Genomic DNA, 24,046 nt, shown 5'->3' with positions numbered 1-24,046 from the left:
ATTACAATAATGCCCGTGTTCAGAACTTCAAAGATGTTAATTGCGGACATTTGTGTTTATCTGTTCTTAGATATATGTCTCAAATAAATAAACCATCAATTGAAAATTTTCAAAAAGCCTTGTGGTATCTGAAACATCATGGGGGTATTCCATCTCACCAGCCAAAATTCAATATTGAAACTCAAATTGCATGATGACATAGTGTATCCCAAAACAATAGCTCTCAGAGCATTTTATGGCATGTACTTGATACCTAATATTACACACCACAACAACACAATTGCAGTAGGGGATCAAAAAATTGTCATCACTCCAGGGCAGTATAATCTGTCCACTCTAAATGCTCAATTACCCAGAGGTATAGTATTAACTCAAAATTCTGTCACTCACAGAGTAGAGATTGTATCTGCTACAGAAACGGTGCATCTGGGTACTATAGGAGAACTGTTAGGCTTTGAGAACAACACAAAACTTGAACCGGCCATCAAACACACTGCTATGAATATACCCAAATTCTTAGCCATAGAGACTCTGAATATTCACTGTAATGTGGCCGAGGGTATGATTACCAAATCAAATGGCATAGGCACTCACAAACAAACTGGCATCATTGCAACATTCAAACCTAATTCCGAATTCATGGAGCCAATCATCTACAATCCATCCCCAACATTATATTTTCCTGTGTGTCATAATAGAATAGATTACATTGAATTGATGGTCACTAATGAAAAAGAAGAATTAGTTGATTTTGCTGGAGCCACAACAACTGCTATCATAGAGATTAACATTTAAATAAAAATACATACAATGGAAAATATTGAGAGTTATGAGCTACAATCATTCCCCCCAAACAGGAGGACATTTGCAAATTTAAATCAACCCAACACAGAGATTGAGGTTGATCTTGATGTAGGGGATGGCTTTATACACCCCCACAGAGCAGATCTATACATCAAATTTGATGTTGTAAAGCTCGATGGAACAGATTATCCGGCAAATTCAAATATAAGACTGGTTGATAATTTTGTGCCGCATCTGTTCTCTGAAATTGAGATCAGAAAACATGGCGTTGTTATAAACAGAATAGATTATCCCGGCATTACCTCCACAGCTTTGGCCACTCTAAAATTATCCAAGACCGAGGCTCCATACTACAAAATAGGGGGATTTGAAGCTGGTGATAAGATATTATCTAAAAATCATACTGTGCTGTTCCCCATGCGCCTGTTGCCAGGATTCTTCTCGGATTACAAAGAAATTATGTGGAAGGGCGGGTTAAGAATTACATTTAGAAGAGCTGCAAATGATAACAATGCTTTGATGAGGTACAGCACATTAAACCCTACAGGGGAAGCTCTGCCTAATACCTTACCAGATGCAGGAAAATGCATTATTCAGACTATGGAGCTAAGAATTCCTGTTGTTGAATATGAGGCCAGTTACGCTCTTAAACACAAAGCAGATATAGTAAAAAATCCACAGATTCCTCTGCAATTTTACACATATCAATGTGTACAGAAGCCCGCATCTGGTACATATTATGAATTTGATGCTACAAATTCATTCTCCAGTATTCAATACGACATGCCCGATTTCGTGGTGGTACTGTTTCAGACCGGGAGACACAATAATCAGGAAAAAAATTCAAGTAGATTTGATAACTGCAACATCAAGAACATATATCTTAAAAATGGCAGAAATGAGGTATTTCCTAGAGAAAATTATAATTTAGACATGTCCAAGGATGATTTTCTTAAATTATATGAGGCATTTTCGGCTTTCAAGAGAGTCACTACAGGCAGTACTGACATGTATTATTCACCAGATGAATTCAAGACACAGAGACCCATGTTTGTAATCAACACTTCAAAAAGAAAACAGGTTGTGGTTAATGACAGGACAAACATTAAAATTATCTGTGAATTCCATGAGGCATTACCAGATGACACCATTTGTAGTGTTATTCTCATAGGTGAAAAATCATATGTTTATGATGTAAGAAATGAGAGAGTCACGGAGCAATTCTAGAAGATATTTGTTCTATTATCCTGTTGTACAACATACAAACCTCAACTGTATTATCAGCTAGCAGTGAATATCTTATGTGTGGGCAGTTGTATATATTTCAATTTATCAGGACTCGAACCCAAAGCCCCTTGTTTACAAGACAACAATATTAACATTTTGCCATCAGGAGAGGCTTTGCATTTTATCAGGACTCAAACCCGAGCCTTTTGCTTACAAAGCAACAATATTAACATTTTGCCATCAGGAGAGGCTTCACATTTTATCAGGACTCAAACCCAGAGGCCTCCTGATTGCAAGGCAATAAAAACCATGCACCACACTCCACTGGGCCTCAGAACCCAGTAACTATAAGCTTTATATTAATATACATGGCAGAATCAATCTGAGCTACACTAGAATTCAATTCCTGGGATTTTGACAGAAAAACACACTATAAGCAATAAGATCATACGGGAACTTGGCATAATTTTAAGTATAAGCAAATCTGTCTGAGAGGCTTTCACCCTTTCTACACTAGAATTCAAAATTCTTAAAATTAAGAGCATATCACACTGGAAGAATAGGGGTATAGGCCCCTCTTGGCTTTGTCTTAAGTACGGGTAAATCTATCTGTTGAGCCCTCGCCTTTTCTACACTAGAAATTCAGAATTTCTTAAAAATCAGAGCATATCACACCTGAAAAATTGGGGTATAGGCCTCTCTTGGCTTTGTTTTAAGTATAAGCAAATCTGATTGTTCAATCAAATAGCCTCGCCTTTTCTACACTTGTAAGTGGCACTGTCCGTAGTATCAATACAACTACTCACTTCTGTGAGATTGTTGTCCATAAACCTGTCAAAAATATGCCCCTCTTGATATTGTATGATATCTTAAGTATAGTAACTGTTATAGTGCCCTAGCATGTATAGATTTCAAAATATTAACAATTTTGTTAATATTGCACTTTTCAGAAAATTCTATTTATAAAAATTATGCATTTACAGCTTAAGTATTGCATATATCAGAAAAATTATAGAGATATAAAATATAGAGAATCTCGAGTAGAATATGTATACAAAATTTCAAGTTTCCAGTAGTGATAGTTTTTGAAAAATCTCAAATTTAAAGAAATTATCGATTTTTTCAAAAACTTCTAAATCTCATCCAGAATTGAAATAAACAACTCCCATGCCTCTACCTTGAAAAATAGGTAAGTTATTCAAGATCTAGAGAACAACAAGATATTTTGAAAAAATTATAGAGACCAACTTGCCATGTTGAGTCCAAAGCAACAAACCCCATGTCTCTAGGATTTATGGTTCTCAAGATATAAGAGAAATAAAATTATCCCAAAATTTCAGTATGTTGTTCAGGGGACCCGGTAGGTCGTGTATATGATGTCCCAGAGCTCATATTCTTACAAGGTACCCCCGTTGAGAACTGCCTGCCCGGGGGAATCATGACCCAAGTTCTCAACAGCTCCTAGGAAATCAATATATTGATTCTCAACTCCCACCTTGCTGGGGGAAAACAAACAGTTTTATTACCTTCAGCAATTCTTATTAGCAACTCCGGCATTCTTATTAGCAGTTTTATTGCCGGATCAATAGTTGTTGGAGCAGTTCCTCAGATTCCCGCGGCGCGGCGCTGGCAGCACCGAGGTGGGATTAATACTTGAGCAAGTTCCTCAGATTCCCGCAGCGCGGCGCTGTAGGATGGGGCGGTGGGATCAATACTTGAAGCAGTTCTATTGCCTTCAGCAATTCTTATTAGCAAAGCTCCTGCAGTTTTATTAGCAGTCTTATTGACTGATCGATTAGTTCCTCAGATTCCCGCAGCGCGGCGCTGTAGGATGGGGCGGTGGGATCAATACTTGAAGCAGTTCTATTGCCTTCAGCAATTCTTATTAGCAAGGCTCCTGCAGTTTTATTAGCAGTCTTATTGACTGATCGATTAGTTCCAGAGAGTCCCGCGGACATGGCGCTGCGGTATGGATTGCGTGTACGCTCAGCAGAAAAACGGGATGTACGCCCAGAAGAAAATACTTCAGCAAAAAATATTAGAGAAGAGCTCATGTTTCTGAATGCACCCCCAACCCACCCCTACCCACCCCCAACATACCCCCACCCACCCCTACCCACCCCCAAACCCACCCACTTACATCCATACATATTTACTTCCCGGTCCACTTCTATTGCATCATGTTGTGCAATATTAATTGATTAAATGGTTATGACATAATGTGATGATGTGGTGTTTTCTGATTGGTTTAAATAAGCAGTGTTTCTATTGGCTCTGTAAATCTATATAAGCCAGGGCACAGTGCAGATTCTTCACCATTGCTGGATCGGCAGTGGAACCCACAAGTGGGGGGCAGAACCTGAACAGGCTCCACCAAAGTATAGGAGACTTGAAGCATATAATTTGGCGGAATAACCCAAGTAAGGTCATAGAGACAATATACACTGATGCAATAAAAGCCAATTTTTGGCAGGGGGGCCAAAGTGGTTCCTAAATACAAAATCTCAAGAACTAATTGACATAGAGCTATGCAGTTTTTTTTGTCTGCACTGAACCCAACTGATATTTTTTATTAAGCATAGAATTTTGATTTGATTCCCAAGAAATTTTATATAAATACCAAAGCCAAAAATATTCACACACATACACACATACACACACACACACATATATACATACACACACACAAAGCACAGTGCTGAACCCAACTGATATTTTTATCCAGCATAGAGTTTTGATTTGAAACCCAGGAAATTGTATATAATAAACAACAACAAAAATGCCAAGTCAAAAATATTGTGACCAATGCAATAAAAATATATCCAGCCCTAATTGGGCCAAGCACCAAAAGATTTGTAACCCGGACAAATACAGAACTCCCACAAAAATATGCCCTAAATGCCATAGAAAATACAGCATGCAATACTTCACATATACACATAAAGATACTTGCTCTGTACAGTCATCAACACAACCATCTACATCTGGTCTGAAAAGGAAGCATGAAGCACCTGTTAATGCTGGAGCTGCAAAGCAGCCATGCTATGCACCCATCCATAGCAGTTTTAATGGCCAATTAAGAGATCACCGGTTTGTATCAGAGCCAAGATGTGGTATTAAGAATTTTTTGAACAGTGTAAATCCTGATGTGCAGGCAATTCTAAATGCACAAAATGGCTCTTATAAGCTGTCCTTCAAATTGTTTGCACAATATAAGAAGCCAAATGGCACAAAATTTACACAGCCCCACATAACAGAAACTGTACCTGTATATTCAAATGCAAATTCAGACAAAATAATAAGCAGGTTGATGGATCAATTGAACATTAAACACTCTGAATTTGCAGCAAAAGAGTCAGGATGGAGCCTATGCGGCTCATCACACAAGTTATATGTTAATATTTCTGAATTCAGCCCATTGCAAGGATCTACATATTTGCCATTACCTGCCAATATTAAAAACAAACAAGCCGTGGTTAATATAAAAAATAATGATGAGAAATGCTTTTTGTGGTGTATTTTAGCTGCTTTGTATCCAGTTTCAAGGCATCCTGAGAGAATAACTTATTATAAACAACATGAACATGATTTTGATGAGGCAATGGAGGGTTTAGAATATCCAATGTCTGTTCAGAATATTGATAAATTTGAAAAAAGGGCCAGGCATATCAATGGCAAACAATTATCTATTAATGTATTTATTTGTTCCACTGGCCGTGGCAATTGCTTGATAGAACCTCTCAGAATTAGTATAATTGATGATGATTCTGCTGTTCCGATTGATCTGCTCTTAATTGAAGGGGATGGCACATATCATTACACTCTGATACACAGTCTTGAAGCTTTGGTGAGAACACAACTAGACAAATCCAATACAATATTCAAGTTGTGCAGAAGATGTTTATGTGTATTTGATGGTAAAAAAATAATAAAAGGGGTTTGTAAAGTGAATGCAGAAATTGCCAAAAACAAGTTAATTGAGCATCTGAAATACTGTGGCAACCATAAACCTGTTCATATGGTGATGCCCAATCCAAGTGAAAATTGCAAATTCAAAAAGTTTGAAGCCTTGTTGGAACACCCAGCATATATTGTCTGTGATTTTGAATCAAACCTCAAACCTCTTGCATTCTGCAATCCAGATCCTGAAGAATCTTCAATTACACCATACCAGCTACATGAACCTTCCAGTTTTTGTTATATAGTTATACGGGATGGTGTAGCTAGTGAGCCACACTTATACATGGGACCAAATGCCATCAAAGAATTTGCAGATAGAATAGAAAATGAGTGCCGTGACATAGCATCTAATATTTTATTAAAATCAAAGCCTATGTTGCCTTTAACAGAGAAACAGATTGAAGATTTCAACAATGCAGAAAAATGCCCGGTATGTGATTCTGAATTTTCAGATACAAATATCAAGGTGAAACACCATTCTCATACAGATGGTAAATACAAAATGGCCCTGTGTAATAGCTGTAATATTAAGATCAAGAGACCAAGATTTGTCCCCATATTTTGCCATGGTGCATCCAATTATGATTTCCATCATCTGGTCAGATACGAGGGGTTTGACAAGCAGAATTTAAATATTTTAGCTGAAAATGATGAGAAATATATATCTATTAGCAAGATAATTAAAGTTAATGGTGTTCCTATTCACATAAGATTTCTTGATTCTTACAGAATTTTATCTGCTAGCCTGGCTACACTGGCAAATCAATTATCTGATGATCAATTCAAAATCACACGTGCCTTGTTTCCAAATCAGGACCTGAAATTAATTAGGCGGAAGGGTGTATATCCATATGACTATGTTACAGATTTTTCTAAATTTGATAAGTGTTCTCTGCCACCACAAGAAGAGTTTTACAGCAAAATCAGAGGATCTGGAATCACTGATGAAGATTATCACCATGCCCAATTGATGTGGAACAATTTAAATTGCCAGACATTTGGTGATTATCACATGGCATATTTGAAACTTGATGTGACCCTCTTAGCTGATATATTGCAGGCATTCAGAAAATCTTCTATGCAAAATTATAAACTGGATCCAATATATTTTTTCAGTGCCCCAGGTCTAGCATGGCCCGCAATGTTTTTGAACACCAAAAAGCCATTGGATCTGATCCAAGATCAAGATACGTATCTGTTTATGGAGAAATGTATAAGAGGAGGGATGGTGCAATGTTCCCAGAGATATGCCAGAGCAAATAACAAGCATATTCCCAATTATGATCCAGCACGGCCATCAAATTATATAGTGTATGTAGATGCAAACAGCCTCTATGGTCATGTCATGATGCAAAAACTGCCATATGCAGGGCTTGAATGGGTTGAAGATTTCAATATTGAGGATCTTAAGGATTTTGATGACAGTGACTATGGCCTCTTCTTAGAGGTTGATCTGACAATTCCTGATGATTTGCACAATAAATTTTCTGATCTGCCCCCAATTCCCGAGGTTCAGTGCTCACCTGGCTCTAAACAGAAGAAGCTCATGATGACTCTGGAGCCGAAACAAGGCTATGTCATATATTACAAAAACCTCCAGTTCCTGATGAAACATGGTGTCCAAGTGACCAAAATTGGAAAAGTTTTGAGGTTCAGGCACTCAGAATGGTTGAAACCATACATTGATACAAATACAGAGCTTCGAACATCTGCAAAGAGCCAATTTGATAAGGGCTTGTTTAAATTGATGGTTAATTCTGTATATGGCAAAACTATTGAAAATGTCAGAAAACATACCGATGTTAAAATAATTACTGACCCCAGCCTGAGCAAAAAATTGGTTGCAAAGCCTAATTTCAATTACAGAAGAATTTATGATGAAAATATGGCACTTTTCAACATGAAAAAAACAAAAATTAAGTTTGATAAACCTATTTATGTAGGGGCTGTGATATTGGAATTGGCCAAATTACATATGTTAAAATTGTATTATGATGTGTTGAAACCTTTTTATGGTGATAATATAAAATTGATGTACATGGACACGGATAGTTTTATTCTTGATATTCAAACAGAAGATGTTTATCAAGATATGTCACAGCCTGAATTGTTTAAATATTTTGATACCAGTGAACATACAAAGATTCAACCCCACAACAAAAAGGTGCCTGGCAAGTTAAAAGATGAGACACTTGGTGATGTTATTGTGGAATTTGCTGGGTTAAGTGCCAAGATGTACACTTTTAAAACATGTAGTGGTGTTGCTGCCAAAAAGGCCAAGGGTATTGGCAAAGTAACTGTTGAAAAAAAGCTTGAATTTGAAGATTATAAAAATTGCCTCAAATCCCAGAATTTAATCAAAACATCAGAATCCAGAATTCAGAGTGTGGATCACTTATTGACTTCAAATATTGTAAGAAAAGTGGCCCTGGACCCACATGATGATAAGAGATGCATTTTATCATGTGGCATACATACTCTACCATGGGGGCATTGTGATTTGAAAAATGGCAATCAATGCCCAATTACAGAGCATGATTTGAAATAAATAAACATGCCTATGAACTTATTTGGGTTCAAAAAACAGGCTATTATGGAGGTGCCAACACCACAACCCTCTTCTGATATGCTGTCTAAACTGAGTGGCTTGTTAATTATTCATCTGAACAGCATATTTACAGATGTTGATGATAAAACAGGCAAAATATTGTACATATTTAACAATAATTTAAATCATTACCAATTACCTGTAGGTGGTCAATTGCAATTTATTACAACCCCTGAGGGTGATGTTAAAATTTCAATAGGGAGAAATATTTATAGAATTAAGCACTCAAACATGGTTTCTGGCACTGTTTATACTGTTTCTGCTGGTGACTGCTTATATATTGAGGTCCCTGGATCTTATGACAAGCTTATACCCTTTTTTATAGAATTAAGAATCAGATACTCTATAATAAATAACCACTAAAACAAAAATGCCTAATGATATATTTGGCCATACAAGGCATGAAGATCACAGTGATGAGATTCTGATGCTTGATGTCAGAGTCAAGAAATTAAGAAGTGATTTACAAGCTTTACAAACCACACTCAATGCCAGTCTTCAATTAGAAATTACAAATTTGCAATCACAATGCATGGACCCTCTTCTTAAAATTGATTCTGAACTCAAATTGTTGCTTCAAAAATATACTGATCTGGCAACATTAGATAATTTTCAAAGTTTAGAAGAAGCTGTAGCAGCTCTTCAAGCCAAATTTAAGACCCAGGCCACCAATTCTGAGCAATTGAAACAACAATTGGAAGAGCAAATAAATAATGTCCAGACACAGCTCCAAACAATTGTCAAAAGCATAAAATCACAAGAAGATTTTGATCTAGTGATTTCCACTCTAAAAGAACAGATTCAATCACTCCAAATACCTAACCTGGATCCTCTACACAATGCCATAGCCGAGGTTAAAGAAAAAATTGAGACACTTGAAAATTTTATGAACAAATTGCCATCTTCTGATGCTTTGAGTGCAATAACTCGGAGTGTAGCAAATATTAAGCTGCAACTTGAAACATATGAAGATTTTGGAAAAATTCAAAGTACCATAACCCATCTTGAGGGTACAATAGCAGCAGTGCAAAGTGATTTGACAAATGTACAAGAATCTCTAGAATCCCGCCTGCCTGGTATTGTAGACACACTTGTCAGTGTCCAGGAACAGATCACAAAGCTTGAAAACCTCAACACTGAATCTGAACTATCTCATTTTCATCATTTGATTGATGATATTCAAACAAAACTTGAAATTTTACAACAATCCACACCCACTCAGGCAGATATAGCCCTGCTCCAAAATGCTATGCAAAATGTGGCTGATGCTTCTGAATTAAATAATGTGAAATTGGCACTTGAATCTTTGCAAAATACAGTATCAAATCTCCCGACATCACAGGAACTTAAAAATATTAAGAGGGCAGTGAATCGCATATTGAAATCAGAAGATATCAAGAATATCCAAGCAGAGATCAAACATCTCACTCAGACAGTGGCCACTCTACCAACCAATCAACATATTAATGAACTGCATGCCCTGTTTGAGGATATCAGAAGACAGGTCCATGATCTTACTGCTCAAAATTCAAAATTGGCAGTTATTGAAAATTTGCAACAAATTGTAGCCAATATCAAGCAACAGCTAGGGACCATGGAATCCAATCAAGCAAATGCTCTGTCTGTTTTTGCCACCCAGCTTCAAGAGATTGTGCAACAATACAAGAAACTTGTTGTGGACATAAAAATCAAGCCAGGCCATGATGATGTTGTTAGGACCATCAATGAGCACCTTGAATCTGTAACAAGCAGATTGCTTACAGCAGAAAAAGAAATAACAGGCATAATCGAGAATCCAAAACATACAGTAATTCTTGAATTGTACAGCATCCTCAACAAAGAATATGATTCACCATTTACACCAGGTGGCAAAATATATATGCTGTCCCCTGCACAATTTTATTACCAATTTTTTGTTGGGGGCACATTGAGACCAATCAAGATCAAATATTGGCTTCAACCACAGGCACACCACTACCCCACCTTATCAATAACAAATGCTGATAACAAAGTAAAAATCACCAGTGTAGAATTAGAGGATTTTACAGATCCCAATACATTAGAAACAGCCTATGCTGAAGATGATGGCTCTCTGGAATTTAAAATACAAATAGGGGACAAATTATATTTAGAAAATCCTGCAGTATCAGCTGCTGAACACCCCATAGTTGCAATATTCTTGTTTTCATATTATGTCTAGACAAATTATTGTTGATGAACTACACAGACAAGCCAGACATAATTTTAAGAGACTGCCAGTAGTCACAAAAGGCATAGATGATTTATGGCAGAGCGACTTGATTGAAATGTCAAGTGGACAGTTGAAAAACTTAGACAAAATCAACAAGGGCTACAAGTATCTACTCACTGTGATAGACACATTTTCAAAATTTGCATGGGCTGTGCCACTCAAATCCAAGACTGGAACATGTGTTACAGAAGCCATCAGAACAATCATCAATCAGAGTGGAAGATCACCGCGCTATTTGCAAACAGATAATGGCAAAGAATTTTATAATTCAGTGTTTCAACAATTTATTAAAAGCCAGGCAATAAAACATTACTCGAGTTACAGTGATCTCAAAGCCTCAATTGTAGAGAGATTCAACAAAACCCTAAAAAATCTTATGTATAAACAATTTACACTTCAAGGTAATTATAAATGGATTAATATTCTTCCAGAACTTCTACATAAATATAACAACTCGGTCCATTCCACAATCAACATGAAACCCTCTGAAGTAACTTCATCTGATGAGCAAAAATTGATCAGGACTGTTTATTATCCTAGATACCAGCCAACAACAGGAAAGGCCAAATACAAGGTGGGTGATCAAGTAAGAATCAGCAAATATAAGCACTTATTCAAAAGAGGCTTTACAAGAAACTGGAGCACTGAATTATTTACAGTGGTTCAAGTTAAACCTGGGACCCTTAACACATATATAATAAAAGATCACCGAGGAGAAATTCTCAAAGGCAGATTCTATGAACAAGAACTCAGCAAAACTAAACAGCCTGACACATATCTCATAGAAAAAATCATCCGCAGAAAAGGCAACAAGTTACTTGTCAAATGGCTAGGACTTCCAGAACACAGCTGGATCGATGCAAACAAAATAATAATATGAACACCTGGGATGTTATAAAAAGGCTGCCAGAACCTGAACAACAAAATAAGAGAAATGGAAAATTGCTGCCTGAAAATATTAGGTGTCTTATTGTTGGGCCATCTGCTTATGGTAAAACTACACTAATGGTTGATAATTTTTTATTGGCACCCAACTGGTTAGACTGGAAAAACAGGCACTTGTATATCTTCTCTAAGAGCTTGGAACAATTAAAATATCAGCAGCTGATGAAGCTATATGATGGATTGGATATTGCCACTTTTGAACCAGATGTTAAGCCACTTCATGAATGTCTCGATAATTCTGTTGTTGTGTTTGATGACATTATACTGGATAATCAAAACAAGGTTAGAAATTTCTTTACACAGGGCCGACACAAAAACATTGATTGCTTCAACTGGCACAGACTTTTTCTAAAATACCGAAGCAGCTGATCCGAGACAACAGCAATTTTATATGTGTGTTTCATCAAGATCATACCAACCTCAAACACATACATGATGAATATGTAGGCGGGGACTTGAGCTACAATGATTTTTCTAAATTTTGCAGTAGGTGCTGGAATCAAAACAGTTATGGGTTTGTCACAATTGATATGACAAGAAAACCCAATAGTGGCAAATACAGAAATAAAATCAACAATTTTCTAGACATTGAAATATAAATAAATAAACATGAAAAGGCCAATTATTGGTGATCTTAAGTTAAGAGATTATCTTGTAAAAAGATTTAAAGGATGGAAATCAGAGAACCGGGGAATTTATGAAAAACACAAACAAACAGAACAGCCCATCATTGATGCTATTGGTGAATTAGGTAAGAATATCAAAACTGTTACAGAGCAAAATCAAAATTTGATCACAGAGCTTGTACCTGTAGCTGCAAGAAACATATTAGATTATCCATTCACTCCACTTTCCAGTATTCATACACCTAGTCCTATTGCTCCTAGAAGAATTGAAGCTACTCAGGATCCTATTGAATTGGGTCTTCTTGCTCAAAAATATTTAACCACACCTAAAGACAATAAAGATGAGGTTTTTGGCTTATATGCTGACACAGAGCTTGATGGTAGCATCATACATAGAATTGGCAATTTCAGAGTAACATTTATGGAGGATGATCTGATTGTTTATTCAGAATCTCGTCTCGGAGAAAAAGGTGCTTTTGTTAAGTACCCCGGAACACCTGGGTTGTGGGAACTGATGACTAGGAAAAGGCCTGGCAGCTATACAGATCAAGATTATGAATATTACAAAGAAATATTAATAAAATCAGATGCTCTATACCAGAACAATGATCCCACACAAAAAAAGTCAAGTCTAGCAGTGGGGCAAAATACAACAATTTAATCAAGCCCATATGGTCACAGATCAAGACTGGCAGTGGAATCAAACAATACAACACCCTGCCTAAAGAATTTGTGTGGGTTGATGATGTCAGGAAACTTGTAGATAGGTTATTGGTGATAGCTGGGGAGGAAAATCTGGGAACCACAATTTTTACAATGAAAAGGTTGGAATTATGGACATGATAAGCACCAAATTGTCTAATTTTATAGTGAATGACACTAAGGGGATTGGATATCTTATAAAAATTATTAATACTCTACCACCTAAATTTTGGAATATTTCTGAGGGTCGGGGCCTGGTTAATGACATTATAAACAAGCTGCCATTTGAACTACACATTCCAGGCTATCAGTATTGTGGTCCAGGCACAAAATTGGATCATAGATTAAACAGAGGGGATCCTGGTGTAAATCCCCTAGATGCTGCTTGTAGAGACCATGACATAGCATACAACACACATTCTGATCTTGACAAGAGACATGTTGCAGACAAGAAATTAGAAGAGGCTGCATTTGGTAGATTTGTAAGCAAAGATGCTTCTTTAAGTGAAAAAATAGCAGCATTGGGAACCACCATAGCTATGAGCACCAAACAAAAACTGGGGTGGGGGTTGTGAATATGTATATAATAAACCTAGGATGAAGGCCAAGGGTGTTATGTATCAAATACCTTATGCAGGTCTCAAATCTCTTAAAACTATTGATAGTCTTTTAACCAAAAAGCAGCGCAAGAAAAAAAGCTCTTGTCTTGCAAAGGGCCATGGTATGAAATTGTTGCTTAGTACCCCCCAATTAAAAAAATTACAACAATCCAGGAAAAAATTGCATACAGGGGGTTTCATATTTACTATCCCGGCCATCTTAGCTGCTCTCGGGGCTGTGGGGAGCTTGGCTGGGGGATCAGCTGCCATAGCAAAAACAGTAATAGATGCCAAGAAAAATAGGGCAGAATTAGATGAGCTGAGGCGCCATAACCTGGCCATGGAGAAAAAAGGCAAAGGTGTTAAGAGAGCCATAAATAAGTTTAAAAAAAACAAGAGCCGCTTACAAACCAAGATATTGAAGCTTTAATCAAGCCACTGGGCATCAAAAATTTTAGAGGTGTGTACATGTCTGATTCTTTACCAGAACAACCACTCAACAAAGAGTGTGGCATTGTTAATTTGGATAAGTACAAAAATCAGGGCACTCACTGGATCTGTTATCTTAAATATTTAAAAGATGAGGCATTTGTGTTTGATTCATTTGGAGGTGTTCCACCTGAAAATTTAATAAAATATTTAAAATCACCTAATCTTTATTACAATAATGCCCGTGTTCAAAACTTCAAAGATGTTAATTGCGGACATTTGTGTTTATCTGTTCTTAGATATATGTCTCAAATAAATAAACCATCAATTGAAAATTTTCAAAAGGCCCTGTGGTATTTAAAACATCATGGGAGTATTCCATCTCACCAGCCAAAATTCAATATTGAAACACAAATTACATGATGACATAGTGTATCCCAAAACAATAGCTCTCAGAGCATTTTATGGCATGTACTTGATCCCTAATATTACACACCACAACAACAAAATTGCAGTTGGGGATCAAAAAATTGTCATCACTCCAGGGCAATATAATCTGTCCACTCTAAATGCTCAATTACCCAGAGGTGTAGTGTTAAGTCAAAATTCTGTCACTCACAGAGTAGAGATTGTATCTGCTACAGAAACAGTAGATCTGGGTACTATAGGAGAGCTGTTAGGATTTGAGAACAACACAAAACTTGAACCGGCCATCAAACACACTGCTATTAATATACCCAAATTCTTAGCCATAGAGACTCTGAATATTCACTGTAATGTGGCTGAGGGTATGATCACCAAATCAAATGGTATAGGCACTCACAAGCAAACTGGCATCATTGCAACATTCAAACCTAATTCCGAATTTATGGAGCCAATCATCTACACTCCATCCCCAACATTATATTTTCCTGTGTGCCATAATAGAATAGATTATATTGAATTGATGGTCACTAATGAAAAAGAATAATTAGTTGATTTTGCTGGAGCCACAACAACTGCTATCATAGAGATTAACATTTAAATAAAAATACATACAATGGAAAATATTGAGAGTTATGAGCTACAATCATTCCCTCCAAACAGGAGGACATTTGCAAATTTAAATCAACCCAACACAGAAATTGAGGTTGATCTTGATGTAGGGGATGGCTTTATACACCCCCACAGAGCAGATCTATACATCAAATTTGATGTTGTAAAGCTCGATGGAACAGATTATCCGGCAAATTCAAATATAAGATTGGTAGATAATTTTGTGCCGCATCTGTTCTCTGAAATTGAGATCAGAAAGCATGGCGTTGTTATAAACAGAGTGGATTATCCCGGCATTACCTCCACAGCTTTGGCCACACTAAAATTATCCAAAACCGAGGCTTCTTACTACAAAATAGGTGGATTTGAGGCTGGTGATAAAATATTATCTAAAAACCACACAGTGCTGTTCCCGATGCGCCTGTTGCCAGGATTCTTCTCAGATTACAAAGATATTATGTGGAAGGGTGGTTTAAGAATTACATTTAGAAGAGCTGCCAATGATAATAATGCTTTGATGAGGTACAGCACATTAAACCCTACAGGAGAAGCTCTGCCTAATACCTTACCAGATGCAGGCAAATGCATTATTCAGACTATGGAGCTAAGAATCCCTGTTGTTGAATATGAGGCCAGTTATGCTCTTAAATACAAAGCTGATATAATAAAAAATCCACAGATTCCTCTGCAATTTTATACATATCAATGTGTACAGAAGCCCGCAACTGGTTCTTATTATGAGTTTGATGCTACAAATTCATTCTCCAGTATTCAATATGACATGCCTGATTTTGTGGTGGTACTGTTTCAGACTGGGAGACACAACAATCAGGAAAAAAATTCAAGTAAATTTGATAACTGCAACATCAAGAACATATATCTTAAAAATGGCAGAAATGAGGTATTTCCTAGAGAAAATTACAATTTAGACATGTCCAAGGATGATTTCCTCAAATTATATGAGGCATTTTCGGCATTCAAAAGGGTCACTACTGGCAATACTGACATGTATTACACACCAGATGAATTCAAAACACAGAGACCCATGTTTGTAATCAACACTTCAAAAAGGAAACAAGTTGTGGTTAATGACAGGACAAACATTAAAATTATCTGTGAATTCCATGAGGCATTACCTGATGACACTATATGTAGTGTTATTCTCATAGGTGAAAAATCATATGTTTATGATGTAAGAAATGAGAGAGTCAGGGAGCAATTCTAGAGGGTCTCTGCATATTGCATTTTTTTTAATAAACAAATTGAAGCTGGTATCCAATTGAACTTAAACCAGAAGTAAATATGTATGGGTGTGTGTGTAGGTGGCTCTTATAAGCAGCTTGGCCTAGTTTTAAGTATGGCTAAAAAAATATCAAGAGGGGCATATTTTTGACAGGTTTATGGACAACAATCTCACAGAAGTGCCTTTTGTAAGTGTAGACAAATCAATCTGAGGGGGTTCATACTTTCCGAGAAATTCCCGAGGGCATTTTTACAAAAATCTTTGATTAGGCAGGGTTCCACACTTGAGCAAAAATCTCATATGGGCATGTTGAGCAAGTTTTAAGTGTAGCAAATCTGCATGAGAGGGGTTCATACTTTCCGGTCCTGGTTGTATATACTTTTATACTACTGTCATTCTAAACATATCAGGAAGCAGAGAAAGAATTGCGGAATAAGCAATTAGGCAAACGTTAGGTTAGTGACTTGAGAGCCGGCTATGGAATGAGCGTTGGAATCGTGAGGGAGCGAGATCAGTAGCGAGAATACGAGAGAGAGCAAGGGCTGCGGATTGTGTGTGAGAGAGAGAAGGGATGTGGGAAGCGATTATTGGACAATGGGGCGTGAACAGACTGAATTCTGACAGGAAGATCAGACAAGTGACAATTGAGAGGACAAGTGTGGAAATATCCTTCACCTATTTGTGAGGCAAGTATTATCCTCTTCTTATCAATATCCATATCGGTTAAGTCAGGGAGGGGACGGAATCCAATTATTGCACATGTGAATTCTTCCTTTGAATGTAACCTTTCGCATATATCACATTTAGGCCAAGCGAGTGATAACCATCTGAAAGATGAATGATTAATAACTAAATCACCCAATCGAAGATTCAAGGTTCTTGGTTCGATCCCAACGCAGTTTTAACATTGCGTTACGGTATTTTCATGCATAAAATGATTAAATTTCTTCTTTAACTGTTCCATTTCCCCTCCAACTGCATTAGAATATTCACAGGTCAATTACTTCCTATCTTTGTCTTAAGTGATTTATTTTTCATTACTTAGAAATTCACAGCAATTAAAATTAATTTCTTATTAGGTAAAGAGGAAGTGTTCCACCCGTGCCACAAAATTGTTCACCTGTAGCTCCAAAACTGGGAAAGTATTTTAAGGGTAGTTGTGTTTAATCAACAGTGTTTAGTTTCATATTTCATTGCACAGAAACTGTACGAAAAACGTTGCTTCACTATCAGTAGAATAGTTGCTTTAATGGTAAAAAATGTAGTCTGTACGTCCAACCCGTGACAGTGGCAAAGTCCCTCTGCTTCCCCCTTCATGCACCCGTTTATGGAGACATCATGAATTTCGAAATCCTTTCGAATCGCCATTCAACTTGTCCTTGCGCGTCTTCACGCGTACGTGGAACGCTCTATGGATTTGTTATTTGGGCTCAAAAGTTGACCTAAAAAATCTCAAAAAATGACCTGTAGAATGACCTTACAACTATTAAAAGATAATTTAAAATGGAAAAATGTGATCTCAAAATAATTTTCGCTCTTAAAGTGAAAGCTTGATTTTTCATAAATTACAAGAGAGTCGTTAGCACTTGCGTATCGCGTGCACCAGATTATAATGTTCTTATATCGTGACTAATTTTACTTCAAAACCACAGAAAATTGTTTTAAATTTGGTGTAGGAAAAATAAATGTACCACAAATAATTATTTAATGCATTGCCAAACATTTAAGTTAAAAGTAATATTGTGTTTTTACATTGAACGTGTTTTCGATGAATAGCAAATTTGCTAAAGAGACCAAGCCAGGAAATTCAAATTTGTAAGTCGTGCTAGCAAATGCATTTAAAAATCACGAAACAATAGGGGAGGAGGAAAATAAACCTTAAAAATGAAGAGAAATGCAACAAAAGCGACAAGAAAATTACTAAAAAATTACCTAAAATCCGAGGCTGAAAAATACTGACTCGAACTTCTAGCGAGGTTGTTACGTTAAAAATTGCACTTCTTGTCTCGCTCCATGATTTTGAGAGTTTGTTCAGTTATTAACTACAGGGTGGCTCAATAAGTCACTTAACACCCTCAGTACAAGGGCACTGCAGCATGGAACGTGAAAATGGCGATGACCAATCGTTATCAGGCCAAGGGGGAACCACATTGACGTCACCCGCATGGTCGGCAGCCATCTTGATGGCCGCCATCTTGAATTCAACTTCAGAAATTTAAATGGGAAGGGGATCGTGCGACATATCAAAATGGGCTAGAATTTCACCAGGAAAACAACTGTGACATTTGTTTTCACCTAACTTTAAATTTAAGGGCGATTTCCGCATGGGAGAGTGACACGTCCTTTCCTTTTTGCTTAAATGTTTATTGTTCAAATAACCGTTAGTATGTGATTATGTGGTATTTATTGTTAGACCAATCACTGAAAATGTCCGGATATTGACTTATCGGTATGTACATATCTTGTAGTATTGGTTGGCATGGGAATTACGATTGTGTTTTGTCTTTACATAAAAGTTTAAAAGAGTGATGATGTGAATTGATCGTGTCAAGAGTAGCATATTTCCTTTTTCACTGATCTGAACGAAAATGCCACTAACACGTGAGGAACGGATTGCCATCATATTGATGTCAGGGGAGAGAAGTACGCGTGACATTGCCGCAGACTTCAATAACCGCAATCCTGCAAGACAACCGGTGTCACATGTGGCCGTCAGCCAGTTGCTGGCAAAGTTCCAAGATACTGGATCTGTGGATGACAAGCCGCGACATGGACGTCCGAAAACAGCCACGGATGAGGGTACTGCTGTAGCGGTGTTGGCATCATTTGCAAAGTCCCCAACCCATAGCACACGGAGACTGGCGCTGGAAAGCGGTGTCAGCAGGGGTTCAATTCAAAGGATTGTACGTGACCACCACTGGCATCCGTATAAGATACAGCTGCAGCAGCACCTTAGTGAGGACGATCCAGACAGGCGTTTGCAGTTTTGTGAGTGGGCTATAGCACAACTGCAACGTGACCCTGCCGTAGGTAGCAAGATTCTGTTCAGTGATGAGGCTAATTTTTATGTGTCGGGAGAGGTGAAATAGCAAAATCTGCGGTACTGGTCACCCGAAAATCCACATTGGACAGATCCCAGCAAGGTGACGGGAAGCTAATGGTGTGGTGTGGTACTTGTGGTTCCCGACTCGTTGGTCCATTTTTCATTGAGGGCAACTTAAATGCAGAGGGCTACTTGCTTCTGCTACGGGAGCAGATCTTACCATCCTTACTGTCCGAGGATGGGAGCTATCCTGAATGGTTCCAGCAAGATGGTGCTCCACCGCACTATGGGATGATAGTCCGTCAGTACCTGGATCAACAATTCCCTCACCACTGGATTGGTCGCCGAGGGACTGTGGAATGGCCTGCACGCTCACCTGACCTGACACCATGGGACTTTTACCTCTGGGGACACCTGAAAGCCATGGTGTATGCTACGAAAATCAGGGATCTAGCCCACTTGCGCACACGCATTGTGGATGCCTGTACTGCAATAACTCCTGAGGTTCTTCAGAATGTGGTAAGGTCATGGGAGAGACGATTACACGTGTGTGTTGCGCAAGAGGGACGTCATATTGAGCATGTGTTATAACTTTGTGGTATTGTTAACTCTGCAACAATTAAAGTTAGGTGAAAACAAATGTCACAGTTGTTTTCCTGGCGAAATTTTAGCCCATTTTGATATGTCGGACGACCCCCTTCCCATTTAAATTTCTGAAGTAGAATTCAAGATGGCGGGCATCAAGATGGCTGCCGACCATGCAGGTGACGTCAAAGTGGTTCCCCCTTGGCCTGATAACGATTGGTCATCGCCATTTTCACGTCCCATGCCGCAGTGGCCTTGTACTGGGGGTGTTAAGTGACTTATTGAGCCACCCTGTATTTCGAAACTATAAACCTAGTTAGTTGGTAAACTTAAAGACTCATCCTGTATACTGACACAGATTCAGGGTAAACATTGACATTTGTTTGTTCCATGTTTATACAAAAGTGTTCGGAAAGTTATTTTTTTAAAAGTACCTAGTTGTCTCAAAAAGTAACTGAGTTACAGTTACTCGTTTGAAAAGTAACTAAGTTACTTTTACAGTTACTTCTTACTGAAAATTTTCTTGCAAGCAATTACATTGTATGTATAACTGATGATCATTAACTAAAAATGATATGTGTAGAATTAAGATACTGGTTAGTTCGAAAGTCTTAATTAGGCTTAATTAAGTCTTCACATCTCCTACGTCACAAATAACCATATTTGTAATTTAAGTGTCCTAAATTAACTGTTGAAACGTTACTTCTGTAGGAAAAAGTAACTGTTACTTGTAACTAGCTACTTCCAAACAATAATATACAAACACATTGTGCCTGTCTTCTCAGATACATGTTTATTGTGTTAAAATTCTTTGGAATGTATTGTATCATCTACTGAACCCACACGTTCTCCTTGCAGCATAGTGAAAGAACCGTTATTGGATCCAACAGTACAAGCGACGTACATAAAGACTCACACGAGAGGCAGCCCATTTTTGATGGGAATTATAAGTGGCTACATTGCTCAAACTATAAACTGGGAGAAAGTTAAAATTTCCAAGGTAAGAAACACATTTTGTGTCTGCAATAATATACACAGTATATGACATATTCAAGAGAGAATCAAAGGGAATAGAGACAAATTGTCTACCTATTTTTTCTCACTCATTTTTGATTGTAACTATTTTTCAATTTTCTTATTTTCTCTTTACTTTTTAATCTTTTCATTTGGTTTCAATAATTTTCATGTGTGTGTTATCTCTTCCCATCTTCTGCCTTAATTTCTTCTCTTTAATCTCTCTTTCGATCTTCTGTTTTCCCACTTCCTTTTCTCTCAATCTCTGCCTAGCTTCTTTACCACTATTCCCTCTGTCTGTCTCATTTCGTTATTTCTCTTCCTTCTCTCTCCTCTCTATCTCACTTGGTTATTTCTTTTCCCTTTTTCTCTCTTTCTCTGTCTCACTTAGTCTCTCTTCCCTTTCTACCCCTCTCTGCCTCACTTCGTTATTTCTCTAACCTCTCTCTCCCTCTCTGCCTAAATCTGTTTCTCTTTCTCACTTCTTTTTTTCCCTTCCTTCTCTCTCCATTCGTTATTTATTTCCTTTCTCTCTCTTTCTGTGTCTCACTTAGTCTCTCTTCCCTTTTTATGTCACTTTGTTATTTTTCTTACCTCTGTCTCCCTCTATGTCTCACTAGTTTCTCTTTCCCCACTTCTTTATTTCCCTTCCTTCTCTCTCCATTCGTTATTTATTTTCTTTCTCTCTCTCTTTGTCTCACTTAGCCTCTCTTCCCTTTCTATCCTCTCTCTCTCTCACTTTGTTATTTCTCTTACCTCTCTCTCCCTCTCTGTCTCACTTTGTTTCTCTCTCCTCACTTCTTTATTTCTCTTCCTTCTCTCTCCATTCGTTATTTATTTCCTTTCTCTCTCTTTCTGTCTCACTTAATCTCTCTTCCCTTTCTGCCTCATTTTGTTATTTTTCTTACCTCTCTCTCCCTCTCTGTCTCACTTTGTTTCTCTTTCCCACTTTTTTATTTCTCTCCGTTCTCTCTCCCTTCATTTATTTCCCCATTCTCTCTCTCTCTCTCTCACACATATTCAAAATTTGTAATTTGATGTAACAGTATCATGTTACATGCATGCCTTATTTTCAGGACACTTGGTGTAGAGCTGGTATAACAGCTAAAACCAATAAAGTATGAATGAACAGTTAATAATGTTTTTGCCACTGTAGGATACTTTGAAGGGAATATTACAAATGGCGGAACAATATGTTAGAGAAGTTATCATTGCATCACAGAAATGTCCTTAGTACGGTGAAATTCTGGATTGACTGTTGTGAAAAATGGACGATACTTTAATTTAGTACTTTTTTACCTTAAACATTAACGAAACTATAAAAAATACCGTTTCAATCTTAAAATACAACAAATATAAGCAACATACAACTTTAATAGTAATTTAAATTTGGACATAAGTCCATAAATTATTCATATTAACATTCTCTCTGTTTTCAGACGTCTGTGATTTGGATGAACATTGCAGCAATTGTTTCCATGTTTACTTTATTTTTAAGTGGTTACGTTTTCTTCCAAGAAAACGAACCCTGCAGTGCACTTCTCAAAGCAACGTACGGCGCTTTTTATCGGTTTTGTTGGTCAATTCCGATTGTTGTCTTGTTACTAACAATGCACGTCTACAAATTTCGTAAGTGTTGTTTCTTATTTTTTTACAACTGAAGTTATTTAGGTGATAATATAGAGTATTTTTTCTAGAGTGGGAATTTCAGATCTGAACTCAGGCGAAATCAGACGCAGCCAACAATAATTTTGAAAATTGAACTAAATATAGTATCAGTGTTGACAATCTTTCTAAATGATACTTTGATTTTCCAAAACAAGGAACTTATCGGTAATATTAGCAATATATAATATTATACATAGATATTGCAACAATTCTCTACATAATAACTAGTACATTTGTAGACTGTAAACTTTAAACTTTAATTATTTCATAATTTGAACCCCACGAATGTTAATTCTTACGTAGATTTTAATAATCTAATTGTATATTTATCATTCCTGTAGGTTTGAGGTTTTTAAAGAGAAGTTGTTATCATGGACATTCGAAGGGGGGAAAGTGAGGACAACTGCACGCAACACTGACTTTGATTTGAGAGTGTCAGTGTTCTGTCTACCATATGAGATTAGATAGTTGTTCTGTAATGAAGATCAAACCATTTCATTGTAACTTTGTCATTCGGTAGCACAGAATAATAAATAAATTCAATTAATCAACTACTTTGATTCCACTATTATCCAATTTTTTGTCTGTGAAAGTAAAAGTAACAACCGAAGTGCATCAGAACTGTTACTTCTAAGCAGCTACCGCAAGTAACTCAGGTTAGAATGAAAGTTAGTTTTGTGTTTTAAGCCCAGTTTTATGTACATATAGGATAACTGGTTGAATTGAATTGATTTTATTTTTGTTTCTAAGTCCACTTTATGCACAGTATGGCTAATCGGGACTGAGCCTACAGATTAAAGTGGGATCCGAAAGTCTATGTACCTCCACATGCTTGTGGTTGGTTGAGGGAAATTGTCTTAAGGTTTCACTAGCTGTTGATGTGTTCATTGTCGTGGCTGGTGCCAAATTTTGTAGATGTACCAAAAACACATTCAGTATACCAATATTGGTTGTATGTAGCATAAATGAAACAATTGCATCCCGAATAGACGACAGTCAAAATATCTCGATTTGTTTACAATCTGAAGATAGAACATTTACATTCTCAATGGACGAAATGTTTGTCATGATTTTTTATGTCGCTACTTATTTCCTTTTCCCTGCTATCCTTTAGCAAGCATCTACAAATTCCTTACCTGGAAAAAATTTATTCCGCTGAGTCGACTAACGTACAGCATCTATATCGTACACTTAATCCCGATCATCCATGGGGTTGGAAGTCGGAGGACAGTTACAGATTACAGAGTATTAAATGGGGTAAGTGGATTTCTCTCTTAACAACTTTTCAAATTACCACGTAGTGTAAG

At 37.2% G+C, this 24,046-nt stretch overlaps 1 protein-coding gene across 1 annotated transcript in view; it reads left to right on the top strand.

Annotated features, from left to right (window-relative positions):
* Window positions 1-24,046, top strand: part of LOC145993744 (nose resistant to fluoxetine protein 6-like) — a 64,691-nt gene that overhangs the window by 36,589 nt on the left and 4,056 nt on the right. The window contains exons 9-11 of the mRNA XM_083129496.1: window positions 20,916-21,057; window positions 22,511-22,700; window positions 23,854-23,996. Coding sequence (XP_082985622.1) covers window positions 20,916-21,057; window positions 22,511-22,700; window positions 23,854-23,996 — 475 coding nt within the window. The remainder of the gene's footprint in view (window positions 1-20,915; window positions 21,058-22,510; window positions 22,701-23,853; window positions 23,997-24,046) is intronic.

This window comes from Lepisma saccharinum, chromosome 10 (assembly GCF_977018435.1).
Source record: "Lepisma saccharinum chromosome 10, izLepSacc3.1, whole genome shotgun sequence".
Lineage (NCBI taxonomy): Eukaryota > Metazoa > Arthropoda > Insecta > Zygentoma > Lepismatidae > Lepisma > Lepisma saccharinum.
This window is presented reverse-complemented; position numbering and strand designations above follow the sequence as displayed.